Here is a 26,590-nt window from a genome sequence, read left to right as displayed (position 1 = left end):
ATAGTAATTATTCATTTAGTAGACCTCAGCTGGGTGATTTGGGAGTTTGTTACAAAGAATAATACACATACAATTCAGAATTCATTAGGTTTAATATATAAAAAACCTACCACTAGCCAGATAACTGATGTTTATAAGAAAATATTTAGTAAAAGAAAAGCCTATTCATAACATTTTGATACTCCCTTTTTGTCAAATTGTTTGTTCATGGAAGTGCTTGGACTCCCTGTTCTTGACAAAAAAGGAAGTTATCTTGGTGGGGGAATGAAATCTTGGATCATTTACAGGACTTCAGCTTAGCTAAGTAGTGTTAAAAATATTCCAATTAGATGTGAACAAAAGTTTCTGCAGGTTCAGTTCTTGTTAGAAATTTTTCATTACGCCACACAGGAGTGACCAATAAGGCTTTGCTTTGGAGGAAAATATTCTAACTTTACTGTTGTTTAAAGTTTGGGTTTTTTTTTGTTAAATAATAGCTTGGCAATTTATGCAAATTGCATTGTGACCTGTAATGGATTAAACAGTCATCATATGCATTTCTTCATTTTCAGTGGTACCATTTGACTGCTTAAGTTCTTATTGACATTCGTGACAAAACTCTCAAGATACAACCACTTACTTTGATAACAAAAACATCTGTCAAACTATAGTGTACTATAGCTTAATTAAAATAAAATAACCCAACAACACAAACATATTTATCATATTAATTTTTATTTTCTGATGTATAATTAATATGATTTCTTGATCTCAGTTTCTAACCAAATATTACAATTTAGAAAGTTTTCTGTGTCTTAAAAAATCAGCTATTCTTAAGCTTCCTAGGCAGAAATGTTCTGAATATTTTAATGCTTTTTAACTGCTGCTAGTTTGTTCATTCTTCATTAAATATTTACAGTTTCACTTTCATGGCTTCTTCAGGCCAGGTGTAGGAGTCAGCCACAAAGCTGTTATAATCGGTACTGTAAACCTGAGAGCGGATGAAGGCTTCTAGGTCCTTGGGCTGAGGATAGGTGGAGGCAGTGTTATTCCTGTAGGCTTCTTCTGCGATCTAGAAAGATGCATTAAAATCCTAATTAGTGCTGATAAATTATTTGAATACATTTAACAGTATTTAAAGTAGGAATTGGTTCAAAATCAAGATAAAAATTCCTCTTCTCCAGTACTGACAGTCACCTATATTCACGCTGGATCCAGGCTAGTATACAGTGAATACAACTAGGAAGAGGATGATGTTTGCCTATAATGAGTCTGACTCATGATACTTTTAAGCAGGATTACGTGTCTTTGCTGTTAGAAATAGTGTGTCCCTCCCTGGCTGGTAATATCTTAGCTTTTATTGTGCAGGGGTAGATAAAATATTCCACGAACCCCAAGCACTGAGATAACAATTTCTGCTTTTCCATCATCAGGTTTCCCTGGTTTACCGTCTTCTCCAAAGCACTGTAAGAAACGTGATTTTTTCAAGGCCTCCATGCTCCCTGCATATTAGAGAGGTTTATTGTTTGCCATAGTTTGATAATATATTTCTTAAAGGTAAACTCACAAGAAAAAATAAGTCCTACACAGTGCAGAGGTTTAATTCTAGAGGTGGTTGGGGGAAATATGAATATTTGCTTGCTTTTTCCTCACCCAGACCATACCTAAGTGAATCAATTATGCATCACAGGTATATCTGCAAAAAAAATGAAATTTAGAAGGGGTTGGAGCCCACTCAACACATCAAAGTAGCCTCTCATGTCTGAAGAGCACCTACTTGAGAAACGTAGATCTTCAGACTGGACATTCATCTATGAAACATAAGAATTTTGACAGACTGGTTTTAGGCAGCGGCGCTGCGTAGGAAGCAGATCTGCTTCAAACCCTATTTGGCAAACAGACAGACGCTCCTACTTGGAATAAAAGGAAGATGGTTTCCTTCCTGCTCTCACAGAATCACAGAATGCTCAGGGTTGGAAGGGACCTCTGGAGATCATCTAGTCCAACCCCCCTGCAGAGCTCTCCTTAGCTCTCTCCTTAAAACATAAATGTTTTAGCTTGGTGAGAAGCTGAGACCCCTTAGATTCCTTTCTGGGATTAATCTGAAGCCCAACCTGACCTGACTGAGAAGCACTTTGGGTGTTTATGTAAGGGTTCAACTTCAGGTCTGTGCACCTAATTATCACGGTTGAATAAGGTCTGAATTCATACCCCACATTCGGTATTCCAAAAAAATTTGAGATTATTCCTCCCCTGTAAAAGACAGAGGCCATTGCTAAACCTCTTGGGCTGTATGAGCCATAATAGGTATTTTTATTATTATTATTATTTTTAATTTTTTTTATTTGGTAACATTTTCCTTTTTTGTATTTTGTATAATACGCAAAAGTAGAGGAGGAATTTCTATCACTGTGTTTCTGCCAAACACACAGGCAGTTTGATTTTGCCTGAGGAATGTAGGTAACATTTTGACATCTACAGAACAGAGGTATTACTTGCCTAAGACAACGTGAACTGTGAGAAGGATTTTTTTTTTTAAATATTCAAAAGGAGTGCAGCTTGGGGAACTGTTTCATGTGTGAGGGTTCCTTGTTATACTTTCAAAACAATATGCAGTAAGTGGAATTATTCACAGTTAAGGTGTCCAAGACAGAAAACAATAATTGGAGTAGAAAAGGTCGCAGAGCAGCAAAATAACCTCCTAAAATGCTGAACACCCCTTCCTCCCCTAAAAAAACCCGAACAGAACAAGGGAGGTACTAGAGTAAATACATTACTTGAAAGCCGCCTTTGCGCCGGGGCAGCCAAATTTCTTAGGAAACTGGGTTTAGGTCAGTTACTGAAAATCCATCTGTATCGGCTCTGTATTTGCCAGTAAAAAACAACCAATTAAACAACCCCTGACCCAAACCTGAGGCCTAAACAAAAAGCATCCCCAGTAGTTAGTTATTCTGATAGGGCACAGTAAGGAAGGGAACAAAAGGGAACAGTGCCTGGACAAAGGGTGACACACACTCTCTTGACAGGCACCTGATCACTGTGAAGGGCCAAAAGCCTTCAGCAGCGCAGCTCGCGTGACTGCATGCCCGGGCACCTGCTCCTAAACTGGTGGACAGCACAGTTTGGGCTCTACAGACATAAACACTTGCTGTAGCTCCATACCTTTCCTTCTTGCATTGGGATTACATTTACATTTATGAATTTAAATTTAAAACTGTTACTTGTCCAAGACTGATTGACGTAAACCAACTTCAACTTATGTGAAGGTGTGTAAGTTGATCAAAGCAAATGCTCAATTATGTAGAGAGTGTGGGAAGAAGAGAAGCCATGAAAGACTGAAATGACTTACCTTCACAGCAATTTTCAGCGACACGTGCTGAATAGTGACTAACGGAGGGTACAGGCGACCTTCCTGTAAATTCTCCTCTGAAACTTGCTGAGCTATTACCTAGAAATAAAGCAGACATGTTTAACTTGAAATGCAGATGCAGCTGTAGCTTTATTAGACAGTGATCTAATCTTAAGCATGGAAATTGTTCCGCTTTGGCAAATCATGAAGATACTGCTGAATCCACTGAGGCAGTGTTTTTTACAACCAGCCTTGTCATTAGGAGTAGCTACACAAGAGCTAGAAATTTAAGGAGTTATGCCCTTTTCTCACTCAGATAATAAAGACTTATTCAAGTCTTGAATAAGTCCATGACACATGTAAACTAGCAAATAGTTCACTGTGAGATACGAATTCCAGCCATCAATTGCAGCTGGGTCAAAGACTTCTAAAATTAAAGAAGCACCTGTTATTCCAACAGTTTTCAAGTCAACCTGTGCAGAAAATAGAACTGAAACTCTTAAGTGTAAAATGCTTTGAATAAAATTACAGGTGCCTGAGCAGGTTTGTGATGTGTCCAGATCACACATCTGGCCTCTGTGAGATTATAAAGCTAAGTATGGTCAACCACAGACCAAAGTAAAATAAAAGTAAGATTATCCAGGGTCTTTTAAAGCCCTGCAGGTCACTGCATTCAGGTTTAGAAATAGAAGGTCTAATGCTAAATTCTTGCTTGCTGGGACAGTGTTGCAAGAAAAAGTCTGTCCACTCCACTTGGGGGCTGCAGTGGGCCGGTCATCCCAACCATACCAAGTAACTAAAGAAATTATTTTGCTCTTTGCTTGATTTGTCATCAGACTGACCAGAGGAAACAAGGAATGACACAAAAGTTCTGATGCACATCTAAGAGGAGCATCTCCTTTATGGCCTGAATGTTCTTGCTTGGTCTTCCTAGCAAGACTGGAAATGTTTTGTTGTCATCTCCAGCACCGAACAGATCAGGAAAGCATAGCAAGCTGGAGAAGTTGTTTTTTATTGTTTACTCATTGGCCTTATGAAAAACCTTCTATTACCATGAGGTGTGAGGACATTCTCCGCACAGTGAGGAGAGACACTGCTTGCACTGTCTGCTTATGAGCTTACTTCATGAACTTCTGCTATTTCTGCAGCAGATACCTTTTAAGGAGCAAAGGGTCCTGGGGCTGCCTTTGGGTCTAATGATACTTCTGCCATCATTAGCTAAAATGTGTTTGTCATTTGGGGATCTGAAATAGAAAATAGCCTTTCAGGGTGATCCAGATTGGGATTTGCTGAGCCTGAGAACCAGCTGATGCCAGTTTGCTAACCTGTCTTCTAGTTTGTAATCTCTTTGGTGGACTTGAAGTTTTCATTTCTTTAACCACCCACCTTTGTACCTTCCAGGGAGCTGCTAGTTAGAACCAAATCTAAATATCTTCTAAGCAAACCAAGCACAAAATTAATATATCAAAAATGGTCTGACTTTATGCAGTTTTTAATAGCTACCTTCACTAACATTCTCTACTACAGTTCTCAAAACAAATTATTAAAAAACATCAAAAGAGATTTGCATCAGCAGAATCCAAATGTCTCTATCTTGCTTTGGGACAGAAAGGAAATGGCTCTGGGGTGGGGATGTCACTTGCCCTTTGAACAGCTGGAAACACCTAACAGTCACAAGGAAAGGAGGTTCTTTGTACGGTGCAAGCTCAAACTTCTTAAATCTGTTAGAATTTATAAGCAGTTTCCATTGATATTTAGTACATTAGGCTTGCTCCTGGAGTCTGTCCTTCCATTTAGTTTCATCCAAAAGGAAACCAGGGCCCATGTCCTCCCAAGACCATGCAACACTGTTGACCAAGGTGGAGTATGTAGGGACACCTGGGAGATGTGCTCCAGAAAACCATTCTGATGCAAAATAGAAGAGTAATGTAGAGGCACCCTTAGTGTTCCCATCAGGAGAAATTATACATTTTTGTGCAATTGCAACTTAGAAAACAAAAGGTTAGAACCAAATCACTGACGGAACCAGGAGTGCAGGGATACTACTGTGTAATGTGACCTGTAGGGGTACCTGTGGATGGAAGGAAAACTCTGGTCTGGAAAGTGTCTGGTGGAGCCGTGTATGACCCATGAAGAATTTCTGAAAACACCAAGAAAGTCCAGGAAGCACTATGAAATGAAGCTGATAACATGGCCCAAAGAGTGCACTTTCGAGGGAACATACCCAGAAGATACTTGAAACAGCACGAACTGCTCCCTACAGTTCCTGCTGCATGTGGGAAACAGAACCTTCTGTACGTTGCTTGCAAACAACTAGGGCTGTGTCAGAAGAGATGCCTGGCTGTCATCAATTCATCCTTTCTGGCAGAAGTAGGTAAATTGAATTAAAGAGCAAACACTATAGTAATTCCAGGTTCAAAGAGAAACAATGTTCTCTTCTGCAATCTACCCAGCATGCTGGGAGAGGTAATAAGTTTTTCCATTCGCAGTGGAAATGCCAACAAGAGCAACAAGAGATAATACACTTGTTGAGTGTAACGAGTAAAAGAAAATGATTTGTTTATATTTTCATCTGATATTGAGAAATACAGCAGAGAGAAAAACCCACTAGGGGGAGCTAAGACAACGTAAAAGCTAGTTTTTGCTTTCCATAATAGGAACTAGGTTATTTAAAAATGACACACAGCCCTTTGATAAAACGAGATGTGCATCTGAATCTGCAAAGAGGAGCTTACAACATAAGACTGCTGCTGTTAACAGTTTAATGGGGTTCTGCAAGAAAGATGAAATCTGAAGAAATCAACAGCAGGTTGCTGTTACCGTAATACATCACTGAAAAAAAAAAAAGGTTCAGGAGTAGCGTACTTCTGTTTTGTGATGTGGTTGATAGAAAGCAAGCCACAAAACATTTGGGCAGTGCTCGAAGTGGGAGAGGTAGAAAGCTTAACTATATAGGTACCATGCTAGTCCTTCTAAAATACTCTTGTAACAGCACTAAAAACTGCAAAACCACAGAAACAAGCATTTTCAGAGAGTATGAAAGCTTCTTCGTGTGGTCTCTGAAAAACACTCCTTGACAACATCAGTTCAGTGGTAGGGTAAAAATGATAACTCAACATTTGGAATTATTAAGAAAATAAGAGGTGACAGAAAATGTACAAATCCACAATGTAACACCACTTTGAACAGTGTGCATTTTTGCTCCACCTACTTCAAACAAGAATCATAGAATGGTTTAGGTTGGAAAGGACCTTGAAGATCATTGAGTTCCAACCCCCCTGCCATAGGCAGGGACACCTCTCACTAGACCACGTTGCCCACGGCCACATCCAGCCTGGCCTTGAACACCTCCAGGGATGGGGCATCAACAACCTCTCTGGGAAACCTGTTCCAGTGCCTTACCACCCTCAAAGTGAAAAACTCCTTCCTAATGTTCAATCTGAAACTGCCCTCTTCCAGTTTAAAGCCATTCCCCCTCGTCCTATCACTACATGGCCTAGTAAAAAGTCCTTCCCCAGCTCTCCTGTAGGCCCCCTTTAGGTACTGGAAGACCGCAATAAGATCTCCCCGGAGCCTTCTCTTCTCCAGGTTGAACAGCCCCAACTCTCTCAGCCTCTCCTCATAGGAGAGGTGCTCCAGCCCTCGGATCATCCTCGTGGCTCTCCTCTGGACACGCTCCAGCAGGTCCATGTCCTTCTTATGTTGGGGACTCCAGAGCTGGATGCAGTACTCCAGGTGGGATCTCACGAGAGTGGAGTAGAGGGGCAGAATCACCTCCTTTGACCTGCTGGCCACACTTCTTTTGATGCAGCCCAGGATACAGTTGGCTTTCTGGGCTGTCACACACTGCTGGCTCATGTTGAGCTTCTCGTCAATCAGCACCCCAGGTCCTTCTCCTCAGGGCTGCTCTCCAGCCATTTCCCACCCAGCCTGTATTTGTGCTTGGGATTGCCCCGACCCAGATGTAGGACCTTGCACTTGGCCTTGTTGAACTGCATGAGGTTGGCTTGAGCCCACCTCTCCAGCCTGTCCAGGTTGCTCTGGATGGCATCCCTCCCCTCCAGCATGTCTACCTCGCCAAACAGCTTGGTATCACTGGCAAATTTGCTGAGGGTGCACTCAACCCCACTGTCCATGTCACCGACAAAGATGTTGAACAGTACAGGCCCCAGTACTGACCCCTGAGGAATGCCACTCGTCACTGCTCTCCATTTGGACATCAAGCCATTGATTGCAACTCTTTGAGTGCGACCGTCCAGCCAGTTCTTTATCCACGGAGTGGTCCATTTGTCGAATCCATGTCTCTTCAATTTAGAGACCAGGATATCGTGTGGGACAGTGTCAAACGCTTTGCACAAATCCAAGTAGATGACATCAGTTGGTCTTCCCTTGTCCACTACCACTGTAACCCCTTTGTAGAAAGCCACCAAATTTGTCAGGCATGACTTGCCCTTGGTGAAGCCATGCTGGCTGTCACCAATCGCCTCCTTGTTTTCTACGTGCCTCAGCAGAGTTTCCAGGAGGATCTGCTCCATGATCTTGCCAGGCACAGAGGTGAGACTGACTGGCCTATAGTTCCCTGGGTCTTCCTTGTTTCCCTTTTTGAAAATAGGGGTTATGTTTCCCCTTTTCCAGTCAGCAGGAACCTCACCAGACCGCCACAACTTCTCAAATATGATGGCTAGTGGCTTAGCGACCTCATCTGCTAGCTCCCTTAGGACCTGCGGATGTATCTCATCAGGTCCCATGGACTTGTGCACCTTCAGATTCCTCAGGTGGTCTCGTACTTGATCTTCACCTACAGTGGGCGGTTATCCATTTTCCCAATCCTCATCTTTGCATTCTGCGTCATGGGCAGTGTGGCTGCAGTCCTTGCCAGTGAAGACTGAGGCAAAAAAGTCATTGAGTACCTCAGCTCTGTCTCTGTCCTGAGTAACCAGTTCTTGCGTTTCCTCCTGTAGAGGGCCCACATTTTCTCCAATCTTTCTTTTCTCACTGACATACTTGAAGAAGGATTTTTTGTTTGTCCTGATGTCCCTGGCCAGATTTAGTTCTATCTGGGCTTTAGCTTGTCTAACCCAATCCCTGGCTGCTTGAAAGATTCCTCTGTATTCCTCCCAGGCTACCCGCCCCTGTTTCCACTCCCTATAGGCCTCCTTTTTGCTTTTGATCATGTCCAGGAGCTCCTTTTTTATCCATGCAGGCCTCCTGGCTTTTCTGCCTGCCTTCCTCTTTGTAGGGATGCATTGTTGCTGAGCTTGGAGGAAGTGGTCCTTGAATATTAACCAACATTCCTGGGCCCCTCTTCCCTCCAGCGCTTCATCCCATGGCACCACACCAAGCAGATTCTTCAAGAGGCCAAGAATGGGATGGGATCATGAGGGGTATAAAAAACAAGGATGATCAAAAGGTTATTTTTTGTACAAGGAGACAAAAAACAATTAAATAGGCTTGGGAGAAAAAAAAAGAAGACGACTGCAAGAAAACACAAAACACAACTGGAGGTGAATGTTTCTCATGGCACTATAAAGAACTCAAATCATCAGACAGCAGGAAATCATAAGAGGAGAGTTTCTTTTTCCACAGAACTCATAATGAAATTGTGACACTAATTGCCAAAAGATGTTCAAATGTATAAACACGTTTAAAAAGCCACTAGGCTCATTTATGAATGAGAAATCCATGCAGGGATATAACTTCCAGCCCAGGAAGGACATATAGTACAGGCTGCCAGGAGCTGAGAAGCCATTTCAACAGGACAATCGCTCTGTATTTTCCCTTCATTTATCCTCTTTTTCTCAGCTTCTGCTACTGATTACTTTCACAGGAAGATACTGAGCTGTTTGGATCTTAGGTACAACCCAGTATGCTATTTTCATGTTTTAAATTCTAATTAATTCAATTTTTTAACAGAGAAATTAGCTAAGCCTTATTGCAGAACCTAAATGAAAGGCAGCTGAGACAGGATGAATGGCATAAAGCAAGTGGGGGCATCTTGGTTTTTGGAGGATATATTCTCTATAATGAAAAGATTTAGCAGGATTATTTCTGGAGTAACTTTTAACTGTAGGTCACACATGCTGAGAATATTTCATTCGTTGGTAATTCTCTGTCCCTTTTGTTGTGTTTCATAGGACTTAGAAGAATAGGTAATGTCCCTTGTCATCACAGAGCAATTGCCTGCTATTAAGAGGTATTATAGCTTAGAGTACCTTAGATTTATTGTCCAAATTCAAAGTTACATTCTATTTTACTTGGCAGGAAGGAAAGAGCACTGAAAGTAGAATTTGTTGTAGTTACAATATGCTATTTATGACTTTTATCAGATCTAATTGGAGAGGTGGCAAAGCGAGAAGACAGGAGGTGCAGGCATGCAGCCTGGGCTGCTTATTTTTTATACTTTCTTTTTTTAGGTAAGCTACCGCTACAGTCTGAGAAGGTCCCTCTGTCTAAAATGCATGGGTTTGGTGCTTTAAATTTTGCAGGATCTTGGGTGCTTCCATTTCAAATTGAGAATACAAACCACTATTCTAAAACCCACATGAAATTATTTTGATTTTATCCTTCTGTTAAAAAAAGCCAAGAAAACAAAACAAAACGCACTTTTGCCTTTGCTTTGTACTGTGAATTCACCTAAGGGCCTACGGAGCCCTCCTGTCTGTCACACCCCTGACACCTCTTCTGGCAAAGACTCCTCTGAAACCCATCAGTTGTCACCTTGCTCAGAAACCGGCTGTCACTCACCCAAGCCCTAGTCACACGCTGCCTCTCACACAAGTCGGGAGACCAGATGTGACTGGTCTTAGCTCCAGCCATAAGGCGAGCAGCTTTTCATTGATCTTGCCATCAACAGAGACGTTCTATGCAAGAAAAAGATACATTTTGAAATTTCAAACTTATCTAGGGATTTTACTAGAATGGCAATTATGTAGCAAAACCTTTACCAAAAAAGAAGAGTCAGGAGAGAACCTCTACCTCAAGAGAGAATTTAAAAGCTTCCTCACAATTTATGATACTATTTTACTTCCCTGACTGTTACATCTCTTTGTTCAATTAAGTTTCTCTGTTCAGAACAGATTTTTTTCTAACTTAGTAGACTACCACTTGAAACATCATTCAATCCACATACGTGTCACCTTTTATCCATCAGCATTCTATATATAGGAACCATTTCACCCAAACCAAAATGAAGCAACTTCTAGAATGAAATAAGACAACTGTTTAACACAGCAGTTTAGACCAGCAAGCAAGGATCACCGTATCCAACTGAAATTACAGGGAAGGATTTAAAGGGAGGATATAATTATCCAAAGACTTACGAGATGGATCATTGCCCTCCTAAGATGGTTAAAGCCAGTGGAGACAGTCTGGGCTTTTTACTAATTTTAAAGATGGAAATTGTGAATATCTCTCTTATAGAGGGCAAGCTGCTGGCAAACTTTTTTAAAGATGCCATAGTATGCACGTTAAAAAAAAAACCTTCAGAAATCCAGCAAGAGCAGCATGCAAGTGCTCACCCTTTAGGAAAGCTACTTATCACTTACTGCCTGTCATCGGATCACATTGGCTATCAGTTGCCTTCAACTGATAGTAAAGTGTAATTTTCTTCCCTTTAATCCATGAAGTGGACACAAGGAGCAAGAATCCTGGAATGCTCCTTAGAGGAGCTGCAAGAGTTGAGTCAGGCATTCTCACTTCTGCTAATTGGGAAAAATTTTTTTCTTCTCTCTTTTTTTTTTTTTTTTTAAATTGTTCCATAATAGTTGCTAATTGCATTCCTTTGAGGCTTCGTCTGTGTGCTACCTGCAATACCCATGTATTTTCAAGCAGACTTATGCAGCTTCTTTGAAGATTAGGATGCTGCACTTTCATAAAGTTCTGTGGATTGTAATTTATATGAACTGGACTGGGTAGAAATTAACACTGAAGTGCAACTAGGTTAATTAGAGTTAATTTGGTAAACTAAGGTGAGCCTTTTTTCCTTATTTCCATACCCTTTAAAAACAAAACAAAACAAAACAAAACAAAAACAAAAAGCATCAGGCTTTGAATGACTTTGCATGGACATGCTCAGACCATCGTGCACTGCTAAGGGCTCTTTAATCACTGTCTATACTGAGCTTTGGCTCTCCCTGAGCGGGGTGAGCTTGGAAGAACATTCCTGGGAGCAGAGTAGCCAGGAGCCTGAGAATCACTGGATATCACATCACCCAATAGAAGGAAGCTGAGTCCTGTGAGGATCATTACGCTGCTCTTGGTGCCAGCCAAGAGCAGAACCAACAGAGGAAACGGAGGAGACAGGAACTCCAGGGCAGGGCAGGAAGGGGGTGAGATGGAAAGGATCAGAAGACAGAGTGGTAAGGGTGCTATGACGCTATAGTGGATGCGGAGCAAAGATGCTGAACCCAGAAAAGCATAGAAAGTTACGAATTTCTTAGGTGAGAAACAGCTACAGAAAGATTGACCTACTGTTTTGTAAAAAAAAAAAATAAAAAAAATGTGCTAAGCATTTGATTTCAACCACTGCAGGTAATATATTTTGTTTGAATAGGGAATTCTAAAATAATAAAGGCCAGATTCTTCTCCCATACATGTTGAAGATACAATCCTGTGCAATTATGATGTCCTACTGTAAGACAGTGGATGTCAGATTTTGAACAATCACTGGAAGTAGGTGGTGAATGACTCCTAGTACCAAAAGTGGTTGCTCTCTGTTCACCTCTTGCCCACTGAGTGGAGATAAAGAAGGAGAGATCACATGTTGGATAACGTCAGAACAAAGATCATAAAAAATTGCCTGAAGAAAGAAAAGAACCAATGCAGAAAATGATAAGAAAGAAAATGGGAAGAATAAGACCGCAGTTGTGTCAAACTGTGGTGCAAGGAACCACAAGGCAATGGAGCACTTTCACCAGCTGTTGACGAGGGATGTCCACAAAATTTATGCCAACAGTTCTACTCAGAAATATCAAAAAGCTGAAAAGCTAAAAGAAATTAAAATATTTTTTTCAAGCAAAACACCCACAAAAGTCACCCCAAAGCTTCCAACATCAAAATATAGTTCCTTTCAATCTATAATCAAACCTATGTGCATGTGTATGCAAATTGTACATATGTGCATTCACCTGTGATAATACTGCACTGAAGTCTTCCTCTTTTTCCTTGCCAACAGAAGGTGAAGTTTATGTCAGATGACCTTTGGACCAAGTATTAACTTTTTTAAAATAACTTGTTCAACTTGTAGAATTTATAAAAAACAACATACCTTGCAAATAAAGACCTTACACAGAAAGCATTATGTTTCCAAGTTAAAAGATAATGTTTTAACTATTTCTGTTTAACTATTTGTTATTACCATTTTACTGAATAAAGGAATTTAAATAATTTTTAATACAATACCTCAGCAGTTGTGAGGAACACGTCTTCGCCAATATGTTTCAGTCCACATGAAATAACGCCAAGGGCAACTCCTGGGAACACATAGGAATTGTTACCCTGTCCAGGATATAGAGTTTGTCCGCTTGGAAGAGTGACAGGATCAAAAGGACTTCCACTGGCAAAAATGCCACGTCCCTAAATTGTAACAAGAAAGCCAAAGAAAGCACATTAGTTTGCGAGGATGCTGTTGAAGTATTTCACACATCTCTCTAAATATTTACTACCCTGGAAGCTGGATTACATCTATTTAGCATCTCTTCTGAGAGGGTATTAGATCTACTTAACTGAGTATGTCTCCAGAGCATCAGGGTGCTGATGCCAGAGATCACTGGCAATTCTCTGTGACTATCTGATGTAAGAGAGTAACACCTGCCTAAGCTAAGGGTTATCAGCACAATTTAGAGGAGGAGAAAGTGAAAGCCAGCACTTGCTATTCACTTTGTGCGACCATGCCAGAAGAAGGGTACATGGGAAGAAGGTATACACCTGGAGCTGTAAAACTCCAAGTGGACAATACTGTCATAGTAACAACGGGTGATGCTGACACATTTGTTTCCCAACAGCAGATCGTCCACAAAAATGACACTAAGGCCACTAAATTTTTCACTTTTGGATGTGGCAATTTCTGAGGAGCTGCGGGGACAGGCAGAGCTCTCTGTTCCTCCCAGTCTCCCCTCTTCAGGTGCCAGCGCCTGCTCCATGGCTCAACAGAATGACAGAGGTGCAAGCTCTGTCCCAGGAAAGGCATCCCACAGTGAAACCTATAGCAGAAGTTGGTGATGGGACCTTGTGCCTCCCCTCATTGTAATATACTGAGCAGGGTGAGGGCACCAACTCAGGCACCAGAGTGTGATCATCCAGTACTGATAAACCACTAGGATGTTTCCCAGCAGAATTTTGGGTAGTGCCAAGCAGCACTGTTGCCACCAGGGCCCAAGCACGACATACAGGCTGGCCGCAGCAGGCAGTATGGAAGAGCCAGCCTGTTTTGGGGAATTAGAAAATTTAGCTGTACAGAGAAGTTACACTGCATCACTTGTCCTGAGGACAAGAGAACTGGCTCTAACTCATTTTACATTGTAGTTCATGTGGGACCTTTAAATACCTTCCAAGGACCCAAACACAGGCGTAGCTCCACAGTGGCACACAGCACATATCAGGCAACTGAGGGGAGGAACAGAAGCCTGTGGGGTGGCCCAGACATGGCGACAGAGCTCGTGTTCCTAACAGCTTAACATTAGGCCTGGTGTCATTCAGTAGCACGCACATTCAGAGCTGTGATACCATGGGAGTACCAAGAGGTGGGTTGTCAGGGAGCTGCAAGCCTGGACCTATTGGAGCAGGTCCAGAGGAGGGCCATGAAGATGATCAGAGGGCTGGAGCACCTCTCCTGTGAGGAGAGGCTGAAAGAGTTGGGGTTGTTCAGCCTGCAGAAGAGAAGGCTCCAGGGAGACCTTATTGCAGCCTTCCAGTACCTAAAGGGGGCCTACAGGAGAGCTGGGGAAGGACTTTTTACTAGAGCATGTAGTGATAGGACGAGGGGAATGCCTTCAAACTGGAAAGAGGGTAGATTTAGATTAGATATTAGTAAGAAGTTTTTCACTTTGAGGGTGGTAAGGCACTGGAACAGGTTTCCCAGAGAAGTTGTGGAAGCTCCATCCCTGGAGGTGTTTAAGACCAGGTTGGATGGGACTTTGAGTAACCTGGTCTAGTGAGAGGTGTCCCCGCCTATGGCAGGGGGGTTGGAACTCGATGATCTTCAAGGTCCTTTCCAACATAAATCATTCTATGATTCTATGGTGGAGTCTCACTGTTCCCCTGGGATGAGGAACACCCCCATGGGAGCAGGTGCCAGCACCATCAAGAGTGGCAGAAGAGGCACCTCAGAGGTGACACACCTGCAGCACTACTCTCTAGGTTGTCCCCAGATCATTCCTGGTACACAGGGAGAGAGAAGTAATTTCTACAGCAGGCAATGCAGTTTTGGACTAAGGAGGGGAGTGACATTGCACAGGCCCTACGCCCACAGCCCAAAGGCCCCTGGCTCGTGCCTCGCTGAGGAGGGAGCACCTTCAAATTTAAGCAGTAAATTTAGGCAGGGAAGAAAAGCCACCCTTTATTTACACTAGCACTGCCGAAGTGATAAATGTCACTGCTAAATACTTCAGAGGCATTTTGTATCAGAAATATCTATGCCCATTTTAGAGAATTGGAAATGTGCATTTTACAATATGCCACTGTTGCTCTTTAGCTCTTCAGAAGAATATTCTGTTTGGTTTAGTGTCATGCAATATTATCATGGCTGGCTTATTATATGTTTTGGTAACAGATCAAATACTTCAGTGTGTCTTTTGCTCTGCCTACCAGATGTCATTACCCACTATAACTAACCCTTCATGTAGGCAGCTTCCCTGGCTCTTGTCTTGCGCTGTAATTGTGTACTGTGCAGTGGGGAACGGGCATGCTAAATTTGTCTTTTAAACACAGTGAAACTGTCATTCAAACTGCCCTATATTTGACAAGAAATCCACACACAATCCCCTATGAAACACAGTTAAGTACTCATACATTTCACATTCTAGACTGAATTACAGGATAATGTGCTTATTAGCACTTCTATAATACAATAATAAATAACCAAGCACAGTTCTAATTTTCACCTATGTTCTATAATAGAAATCTTTGTAAAAGGAGTCAACTACCTCAGTTCTTAATAAAGAATTATTTTAAAGATTCTGTTTCCTGTACTGAAGTATTTTCTTACCCTAAAGAATATTTATAAAATCTCAAATGAAAAGCATGCCACTGTGTATATATATTACACAAAGTGGTACAGTTCAAAAACAGGTGCAAGGCTTTTGTGATTGACAGTTACTGATGCTTTGGTTATAATAAAGACTGAGTCATGCTTGACACCAATAAAAGCTATTAAATGATTAAATGTTTTTATGAGGGTGCATGCATACATTGACTTCAGTGAAATTGTCTTGATAAAATCTGAAAAATCTGTTACTTAATTTTACTCATTTTACCTACCCACAGAGATATGATTAGCACTTGCTATTCCACCTTCTATCTTCCACCCATTTTAAATTTAATTTCAGATTTACTGTTCACTATGTACACTGGAAAGATGGTAAATCTTTGGTTACCTCTGTATATTTGTAGCACTGCTCAGCAGTGCATTCTGCTTTGCTGGTAGGATTGCTGAGAGCAAAAATAATAGGACGTTTGTTTAAAGCAGCCATATCCTGAAGAATTTCTTTAGTAAAAGCACCACCAATCGCAGCAACTCCTAAAGAAGAGAAACACAAATAACAAGCAGACAAATGCAATCAGTCCAAGGTAAGACATGCATGTCACCTTTAAAAAAACAGAGCTCCTTCTACTGCATACCTCCCTCTTTAAAATGGGAGTTCAACCTTTTTCCTAACGTGGTTAAAACAAAGTTTTGTGTAAAAGATTTTGCAACAATGAAACTTCAGTATTATCCCTAAAATACGGCAAAACCTATTCACCCCTGTAGTTTGGTGAATTTCTCATTTCACTTTTCTCAGGTCCTTTATATAAAATAGAAATGTATCACCTAACCAGCAGGTAAGGCCAATAAGGAGTAGAAAGGTACAAGTCTGACTCCTAAAGTCTGGTGAAACAGACTGGATGGTTTCTCCCAAATCCAGTGTGTCAGATTCCAATTTTTTCTGACATGACGAGTAAAGTCTCTACTTTCTACAGCTGATAATTCTGTCTTCTCCAGCCTCAGCTGATGAATAATCCCTATTTCGAGCCTAAGGCTTCCCTGACAGCAACAATTTTTTTTTCATACATCCCTTTCCATTCCACCAGAGATGCCTTTCTATTCTTCATATTGTACTCACATCCAAAAAGGATGGGGATGGGATGGGGTGGGTGTTGGTGATGCTTTTGAGATGCCAATACACCTGTATTTCTGCCTAACCTACAAGAGTTGGGAATCTAAGGATCAGGTCCTCCCTCTCCACGCCTTCAGTGAAAAACAGATAAACAGACCTTAGAGTAAACCTAAGGATCTTTATGTCCAGGGATGCCTCTATCATTCGGCCTGTAGAGAAGGTAGCCTCCTTCTTGCTCAGAGCCCCCAGTGCCTGGTCTGCTTTCCATACAGCATCTGAGTTTCAACAACGGGAAAAAAGCTGTTTTACCTCTCTTTGGGGAGTAGGAACAGATTCAAACCCAGGCCAGGAGAGGGTTTCTCTTGGATCATATTCTAACCTCTCGTCACTCATGCACAAATGAGGATGCCAACGTTGCCCACTCTAAAAGGACAGCTTGGTGCCTGCCCAAGGACAGCACAATATACTTGGGAGCGAGGTGAAAGGGGTCCTCACCTCACAGAGCTGCCTATAAGGTTATACACGCTCCAGGATTAACATTTCTTAAAGGTGTCAAAGGAGTATTTTCTGACTGTTTCTACATGAAGCATAGTATCATCTTACAGAGACATCTTCCAGCACAGCCTACGCCCTCAACAGGGAGAGGTGGATGCCCCACTGAAGTTCTCTGCATTGCTTTAAATTGAGATTTCCCAAGAGGTCTACTGAAAGCCCAAGCATCTCACAACAGGCTCTTTAGGTGCTGTTTAGGTGCTTAATGTGGGCCCAATAATGTTTAAGACCCATTTGGGTTTGTGTCTGACCAAATCTCCTTTATTCTGATCCCTTGGTAACAAAAGAGGCAACTCCTCAATTGATGCAAATCAGTGACTTGTCTCCAAGTTTAAACATCTCTTGCTCAAACATTTCTGTCACATACTACTCGTTTTTGCAAATCTGACCTCTTTGTACTTCACCTTCTATGAATGGACAAGGATGCTTAGATGCAAAAGCTCTGCTAGACCAGCTGGACTACTGTCTGTTTGATGAACAGTTATGGCAGTCATGATTTTGACCCACTTGTTTAAGAGCCTGTTATACACCTTAGTTTCTGGTTAAGTCTGCAGTTGCCAAATGTGTTATGTCTTTGAAGACTGCTTCTGGGCAGCCAACAGTAAGAATGACAACTATCTTCAGATATAAAGTTAAAACAAAATTCTTTGAACAATCTCACTGACTATTTACCTTTTGGTTTTTGTTTTAAAATTGCAATTTCTTATATTTGGTCAAGCTAAACCAAGACTTTTCCTTGAGCCATAGCAGGTGATGAAATGTATATGAGGATTCACTGAGACAGTCTTAAGTAAAATATTGGGAGAAGGAGTAGCAACATATTTCCCCGTGACTCCTGCTGCCCAAGAGAAGATACTGAATGACTAGTCCTCCAAACCAAAAAAGACCCCCTCAATATTAATTTTCATTGCTGTTTCTGTTGGAAGAGGCTTCATTATGCAGTATGGCTAGGAGAAACTGACCTTGTGGGAAAGTGCAGTGTAGATTTAAAATATAAAAATGACACACTGTAAAAATCTGTATTTCATGACAGCAAACATTCCTTAAGCATCCACACACCTTTATCTAGCTAAATGTCACAGGTGATTTAATGTATTCTTCCACTAGCTTTTTCAGCCTTGTTTTCTACTAAATAAATTCTCTAGATTACTTGGTCTCTGTCCTGCAGTCATATCTTTATGTAGCATAGACAAAGATAAGCTTTATTTATCTCAATCACGATCATTGTCAAAAGCAGATTTTATGGAACAAGGACCGTATGGGTCCAGGCATAGTCAAAAAGGTAACTCTTAAAATGTAGGATAATTTTCACCGTGGCATTTCAGATTTCCCAGCATCTGATGAATGATAGATGAGTTTTCAAGTCTTATATATTAAAGAAATTATTTAAGAGCACTTGCAGTTCATTCCTGAAACTGTCACTGAAATATAATAACCAAACTGCAAAGGGATGAGCAATCCTTTACTGAGATCCCAACCCCTGCAGCTTTTATAAAAGAAAAAGTCTTTGTAAAATCTGTTTTGGTCTGCACAAAGGACTGGTGGCTAAGGACCTAAATATGAGGGAAAAGAAGATTCAGCTACAGCATGCTCATATTTGCACAGCTTTACATGTGCTTAGCTGAGTTTTCTCAGTCTAAGTTCGAGGTTATTTGTATTATACCATCCATATTAAATCAGAAGTAATTTAGGAAAGTGATAAGGTTCTCCATCAGATGTTTAAGCCAACTCAGATTATTCCCCCTGTAAAATGGATGGCTTGGAGTGAAAGCAGTGTTACATGCTTGGATAGTTACTATTTGTTCAGTTGCTTAATAGAGTCCATTATGCACCTAGTGTTTTCTAAAAACACACAAAGGTAAACTCTGTTCAGAGGAACTCGATCCAGTCTTCAGACAAAGCCACATCCCCATTTTTTTCTGAAAAAGAATAAGGTCATTGCTTTAAAGTAAAAGAAATTACCTATTAGCACGGATGGTTTTATATCTTTTACAATATCTTCTAGATTTTTCATTTCACCATGTTCATGGGCAAAACGTTGTTTCTCAGATGTCAATGAGGCACGCCCCTGAGTAAGGAAAAAAAATATTTATTATAAGTTTAATGGAACCTAATATCCTGGGTAATCAGCTTACAAAGTATCTGGTTTAACATGTCCTATTTTCATTTCTACTTTTGCGTCTATCACCAAATACTGTATTAGACAGAATTACCCTGTGTACAGCTAACACACTTAGGATAATTTAGGACCAAGCTATTTCTCTAAGCAGTAGGTAAATTAAAGTCAATATTTTTACTTTAAATTCATAACAGCTGTAGAATACCACTGTATTAACAATTATATGACAGCATCATTAATTTCTTCTTTGAAGCATTTTTAAAGTTGGTTTACCTGTTAACATTTGGTCAAATGCTTAAAGTTACTAATGATAAAGCACAAAAATATTTATATAGCAAACAGTACGGATGCACCAGGGTAAGGGGTATTCATAACTAAGCAAAATAAAACTAGTTTCTCTTAGCTTTTTCAGCTTTGCTCTTGTCTAAAAGTGTAGAGACTATAGGGGGGGAGTATATAGACTATAGGAGAGCCTATATTTTGCTCCACACTTTTCATATTTAAGTCATTCATTCTTAAGAGTGGAATAAAACTAATTCTAACCAGATGTCTGGTGCACCGTTTTTGCATTAGCAAAATTGATTCAGCTGTGAAACAACTTTCGCCCTGATCTATACCGGCAATTTCCACCAGTTGATGCCCAACAAAGTTTCCAAATGGAATACAATAGATGCAGGAAAAGGGTCTATAGAGTAGACCTTGACATTGACTGGGCTGCCAACAGGATTTGAACTCAGTGTAAGTAACGTGGAGTGCAGGACAAGAAGGGGCCAGAATTTGTGAAAATTATATTAGTTGTCTAAATACAGGGACCTCCATTTGTATACAGGCATCTGAAAATTTCAGCGAGGAAAAAAAAGAGTTTAAAATGCATACACCTCCACCCCTCATTTTATTCTTGTGCCTGCAGAAAACCTCACCACAAAGGCATTTTTCAAACACAAATCTAGAAGATGGTGCCAGCCTCTCAAATGTCTTACAATTTTAGACAGCAAGAAGTAGATTATACAGATATATAGGGAAATACACAAGGAAAATGGAACGCTAAATGTAATTTTGACTGAATAGCCAGAACAGATATACATCATCACCCCAGCCACATCTTTTCCAACTGATAAGATTAAAGTTTCCTTAATCTTAGCAAGTTAATTAAGACTATACTGAAGTATTGGAACAGAATTCATTCCACGATTCCACCAAAGTCTATGAATTTGACAATTTTGGCTCAGTGAAGGGCCATGTATGCTATCAGATTCAAGCCGGGATTAGTTTTTTAATGGTATTTTTACTTAATTTTAACAAAAATGAGAAACTTTATGCTACATTTCAGACCCCGATTCTGTGATGTGGCAACGTGGGGCTGTGCCACGTTACATCACTCCTCTGCTGGTCCTCGGATGGCCACCGCAAGAGCTGGTAGACAGGAGGGAAGGCCGTTTTTCATTTCCAGCTGCAAGAAAAACATTTCCATCCCGAGGGTACCACAGGAAGCTGAGGAAGGCTGTTATGTGGTTGGGGCTGACGGAGCTGGTCTGCCTCACAGGACGCCAGCTTCTCTTGGCTCACCCATGATTACAAGGAACTTCCAGAGATTTCTCCTCTTCAACTGATTCTTTTTACATGACCAAAATACAGAGTTTTTAAATTAAGAGGGTTATGTCTGGATGTGCTTATACGGGTATTAAGTGTTCTCATAGAGTGATTAGCACGGAAATAACTGTGATATGGGCACCTGGTTTCCTTTGTGGGTAAAAAGTGAAATTCTCAGCCTCCAGAGAATACCTCAATATTAACATTTTTTGGCATACTCACGCTCAAATCATTCCACCGTCAATACACATTTTGAAGTCTGCCATTTCCCAGCACCCCAGCAGATGTCCCCATAGTCTACACACACAGTTTAGATGCATCTCATTCCAAAGCTGGCATTTTCCTTACCATTTTCAGGGGAAAAGTCTTACATTTTCCTTTTAGTCACCAAAGAAAAAAAAAAATTATGACTTCCAAGCCAAAAGCTTGTTGGTAGGAATAACTCAAAATACCATAAGAAAAGCCACTTTTCATTCTAATCAGCTGGTTGATTGAAATTGAAATGCTCGACAGAACCCAACTTGGAGGCAGATTTTCTGGGGAGCCGGGAATGGGTGCTATGGGCAACCATCTGATCCTACGTTGCTTCTTCTGTTTGTTCCTTAATAGGCTATTAACTGGCTATTGAGGAAGCCAGTTTTCGATCTGGTCTTAAAATCCAGCCTCCAGGAGACTGTCCTGGGCTACCAAGAAAAAAGAAATCACTTCTAAGAGTTATGACCAGCTCATTCTTCAGGCTCTGGCAAGCTGGTAGCTCTGAGTGGCTTCAGGATCTGCAGATCTGGGCAGATCTCTCAGGAAAGGTGACCTCTGATTTTTTCCACAGTGTGTAACAGCTAAGAGGCCAGGCTTGACATCTTAGCAGAGAAAAATGTTGATATTCTTTCATTTTCATTTTTAATTGAAACAAACAACCAAAATCCTGCATGAAACAGAGTTTCTTCTTTATACAGTTTTACACTTGATTGAATTTCAAGGATGTTACTTCAACGTTTTAAAATTAAGATAATGGCAGAGCTGTTAAAAAACTTATTGATGCAACACCCAGGATTCAAAACCCCATTTCCTAGTGACATTAACGATCATGTCTCTTTTAATTAGCTACAAAGGAGTACTCAAAGAGTAAGCTGGATGTGACCCACTGCAACTCTTTCTGAGACACTGGCTAGTGAGACTAGTGCTAAGCAGATGGGTCAGCTTAGGTCAGATTCACTTCTGCCCTGTCTTAATTTCTATCTGCCCTTAATTTCACACAGGGCATTCTACCATTCTAAAAAAAAAAAAAAAAAACAAAAAACAAAAAAAAAAAACAAACAAACAAAAAAAAACCAACACAAAACCAAAAAAAAACAATAAACAAAACCAACCCCCCAAAAACCCCAACAAACCAAAAATCCCAAACCAAACCCCAAACATATTTAAATTTGTTTTTTCATTCAGCTTTGGTCTGAATTAGCTTGATCCCATTAGTCAGAGTGAATCATGTCTCCAAGTAAATATTTTTCTAGTATATTAACCTAGAATGAAATATTAAATTCTGTGGCTTAGCAGAAATAACAACAGATATGTACATAGAGATTTTTGCTTGGAAAATGTTTATAAAAGAAATTCTATGGTTCAGGGTTTTTTTATATATATTTTAAATAGATTGCCAGAAATGTATTTTAATTGTTAATTCGGTGATACTAAAGGAGCTACATAACACCTCCCTAAAAACTGTGTCCGAGATTGCAAGACCAGCCAGTGTATTTGGTTACAAAACTCCAACAATTTAGAGGACAGTGCTTTAGATAGTATTTTTTCTCCCCAAACTGGCAAATTCTTAAGTTCTGCTCTCCACAAAGTGCAGAGGCGGCAGCAAGGGCATGGCTAGTTTTGCTGTGTGCTCTGCAAACAGGACAAGCAATGACTTGAGGGAAGGAAGAAACAATTCCGTTTTGTGCATGCTTAACCTCAAACTAAGAAGTTGCCAGTCCATTCAGTACAAGCTTCCAGACATCTGCCCCTGAATGCCTATAGCCGGAATAAGAAATCACAGGGGTTTTGTCAGTGAGAACAGGGAAGAGGATGGAGCCAAAATGCAGAAGTTTCAATTCTGGATTTGTGTGGTTTTCCATCTTGTCTCCCTCCTGATACTGGAGAGATGCAAAGCGGATGGACTCGTCAGTGCAGAGCTGCTCTGACTGAAAGATCTTCCAGAAGTGCAGAGCCCGTCTTCTGACATTTCCATTTCCAGCCCTGGCTCAGCTAGCTTTGTACTCCGGCTATCTGCTGCTAGGAAATGTGCTGAACAGGAATAACACAAGGCAGTATAAATCAGAAATTGCTCTGGTCTGCTTGCATCTCCATAAGCCCAAGATACTGACATGATGCACAGCTCACTGCTATTTCCCTTCTTCTTTTAATAGGGAAATGAAAAAATTAAAATACTCCATACTAAGAAAGAATTTGAATGAGCTGTGGGGTTCTGTGTATGAAGCTATGAGTCTTTTAAGTAGAAACATTGTCTTCAGTCATATTCGTATTTGTCTTCTAAGTCCACTGCCTTACTCTTTTAGCATTATTAAAAATTCATTCCTTCAATGAAAAGGGCTCAGAAAACTCAGCAAAGACGTGCCCCTTTCACTATGCCAAGCCTCAATACAGTCTCACTGTAGCACTTCAGTGCTTGCCGCGCAGGGCAGGAGTTTTTCCAGGGGTTCCTACCAAAGGATGTTATTGTACCATTGTTCGAATAGCAGTATGAAGACTCACCTAGGCCAGACAGCAGCTGTCTTAAGTTCTAATATGTTTTCTGTGACATATGACAAGCATCTTTCCTGCATCAAGTGACACTCCCTAAATCCAAAAAAAAAACTTTCACACTGAAATCCAAAGATGAACTAATGGACTTGACATGATACCTGTGCAGCTATTCACAGGGGAAGATAGAAACTCACGAACTCAACAGAAGGAGGAAGGTGAAGTTAGAAAAAGCGGCTGTATATCCTTCTTGCTTTAACTTCCCAAATATATTCAGCATCCCAAGAAAGAAATTTAAAAACACATCAACATTTCATTATATAACTTTTCACAATGCTACGTATTTTTATATTATTTCTTTTTTTTTTATTGAATAAGTAATTTGCTGGGGACATTATGATGTTTGCTTGAATAAAAAGAAAAAACAAACAAACTACATACTAAAGTACCAGGAAGATACCTATAGCATCTTCAATGCATACTCAGGCTGCCTGAATAAACTACACAATACACCTTCACCAGAATGCTGAAGTTGAAGGATATTAAAAACAGTCAAAAAGATTAATGAATCTTAAGTTCAAAGTCTCTGTGAAAATGTCAGAAATTACTTCTGAGGGGAAAGTATCGCCTCTATCACAGTATCATTCTGTACCAAGAAAACTATGGGATATTTTGGATTTGAACAACGCAGAACAAAGCAACCTGAAAACAGATATGTTGCTATATTGGAAGTCACTATGGTACCTCAGATGGAAAGTAATATGAGCTAAATTCTTTATTAGCAAATGAGATACAATGTGGACTGGGTTAAGTCAGCAGATGAAGTACAGAGATAAAGAAACAATAGCAGCATTCTCTGATGGTGACATTATGTATGAAAGGTCTTGGCAATCCTAAAATGTCTATACTCCCTAACAGATGAGAGTCACTGGTATTATATATTATTATTGCGAACAGTAAAACAAAGTCACTTGGACAGTGGGACCTTTTAATTCAAGGAGCAAAAGGAAGTAACAGGGCTCAGTAGTCAATAGTTTTATGAAAAAGTGCTTGTCTTTGGGATTTGAACCGAAAGCAGTTCTTAGTTTTAAGGATTTTTTTTTGTTTTAGTGGCTGATCAATGGCACAAGAAGCAAAAGAGATACTGGGATCAGGCTTCAAGCAAACGTACATCACAGTTTCCACAGAAAGTTACTCATATCATCATATTATAGAACCAAATTGAGGCTCAGATAACAAACAAAAATGACCCATCAGTAAAACCCTGAGAAAATTCATAGAAAACAGCTGTAAAAACAGAAGAGCAGACTGTGCAGCAGACACATATATGGGATATTACAAAACAGGACCCAAATCTTACAAATACCACCAACGTGAAGCCTAATGCCATGGTCTGTTTGCGTCGCTCCTGCCGGGGCTGGCCGGTGAGCCAGGGCTGAAGAGCAGAGCAGCTTTATGTCAGCGAGGCGAGAAAGGCAGGGCTGGAACTTCTCCAAGCTTTGCTCTCTCCATCAGCTGGGAAGCAGCTGAGAATAAGCCAGAGCACCCTGATGACTGCACTGTCCCACATTAGAGGCGGCGCTGGCACTCGTCCCGTCTCACAACCAGGGAGGCACAAATCTATTTATATAAACACTTGCCTCCATTTGACTGTGTCAACTGCGGCTTATTTAAGCAAGAGAACACAGAAGAGTACACAGATAAATTAATAAATTCATCCGAGGTTCTTAAATACTGAAGACATGAGAACCACAAAAGACATGAGAACTGTAGACCAAAAAGCAAAGCAGTCCATTAGTAAGTTGAATATTTCCACCTGCAAACTGTTTTGGTTTTACTTGCATCTTTCCTGTGAGTTCCCTATTGCAGAGTTAAGAGCAAAACAAAAAACAACCACACACACAAAAAAAAGGAGTTGTTAAAGCATCAAGGAAGAAGGGGAAAAAAAGGATGTGGTTAAGAATCATGGGAGAAGACAGTGAAACCTCTCCCTGTTGGGAGATGATATCTAAGTGGCTTCTTATCTCTTTCATCTCAAGTAAATCCGTGGAGGGCACAGGCCAGCCCGCCCTCCCTAGCCAGAACTCCAGGAGAGTATCGGTTATGAGACGTCACAAAATGCCAAAAAAAAGGTGGAGGTATGGCTATGGAGTCACTGAACCCATAGGGGTTACTGCAGCCCGAGGGCTTGCAGGTGACAGGCACTCCTGTGCTAACTCATTTAGCAACCAAAAAGCAGAGACATACAAGCCCTCCCAAATCCCCACACCGAGGCCCTAATTATAAAGTGACTGTGCCTCCTGATCAGGCCCATCACCAAACACCCAAAGGTGAAGAGAGCAGATTAAAACCAGACGAGGCAACTTGGGACACAGAATTAACACCCAGTTTGTTGCCAACTGTGTGAAAAAAACACAACATTTTGAGGAGATAATGTCATAATGTTTGGCAATAAAACATATGATTTAGGTAAGATATGTAATTCTGGTGTTGACTTTAAGACACATTGTTAGAAGATTAGGTCTGTTTATTTAAGTCCTGTAAATTTATAAAATACCCTTTCCACGTAAATACGCACACATGGTTAACAGGCAAGACAAAATTTATAAAGACAATTATTTCAAGAAGGTAAGATCTGAGAAGCAGAGCAAGTCAGGAACCCACAGAACAACAGAAACAAACTGGAGCAAAACAATCATTCATTTCAATAACAGAGCGTGAGCAAAAGAAATCATAAACCATCCAAATTAGGTCACCATCTCATCAGTACATCTAATGTGCACAGTGTCAACGAGGAAACAGTTACATGCTAACAAATTTAACACTCGAATTTTTGGTGGTGTCTCTTTTAGAGAAAGTCATGTGAGTATTCCTTGAGCACACCCTGCCCAGTCATCCTTTTACCCTGTCCCCGCTTGTTTGCATGTATTACTGGCCGAGTATGAGTAA

The 26,590-nt window shown here is 40.6% G+C and overlaps 1 protein-coding gene across 1 annotated transcript in view; it reads right to left on the bottom strand.

The window, feature by feature from the left end:
* Window positions 1-710: 710 nt before the first annotated feature.
* The window catches only part of ME1 (malic enzyme 1), a 191,418-nt gene continuing 165,538 nt past the window's right edge, over window positions 711-26,590 (bottom strand). The window contains exons 10-14 of the mRNA XM_082480516.1: window positions 19,153-19,258; window positions 15,919-16,061; window positions 12,728-12,901; window positions 3,329-3,427; window positions 711-1,051 (exon numbers count right to left, since the gene is read on the bottom strand). Coding sequence (XP_082336642.1) covers window positions 893-1,051; window positions 3,329-3,427; window positions 12,728-12,901; window positions 15,919-16,061; window positions 19,153-19,258 — 681 coding nt within the window. The 3' untranslated portion in view covers window positions 711-892. The remainder of the gene's footprint in view (window positions 1,052-3,328; window positions 3,428-12,727; window positions 12,902-15,918; window positions 16,062-19,152; window positions 19,259-26,590) is intronic.

This window comes from Vanellus vanellus (assembly GCF_965231255.1).
Source record: "Vanellus vanellus genome assembly, chromosome: 3".
In the NCBI taxonomy this organism is placed as follows: Eukaryota; Metazoa; Chordata; class Aves; order Charadriiformes; family Charadriidae; genus Vanellus; species Vanellus vanellus.
This window is presented reverse-complemented; position numbering and strand designations above follow the sequence as displayed.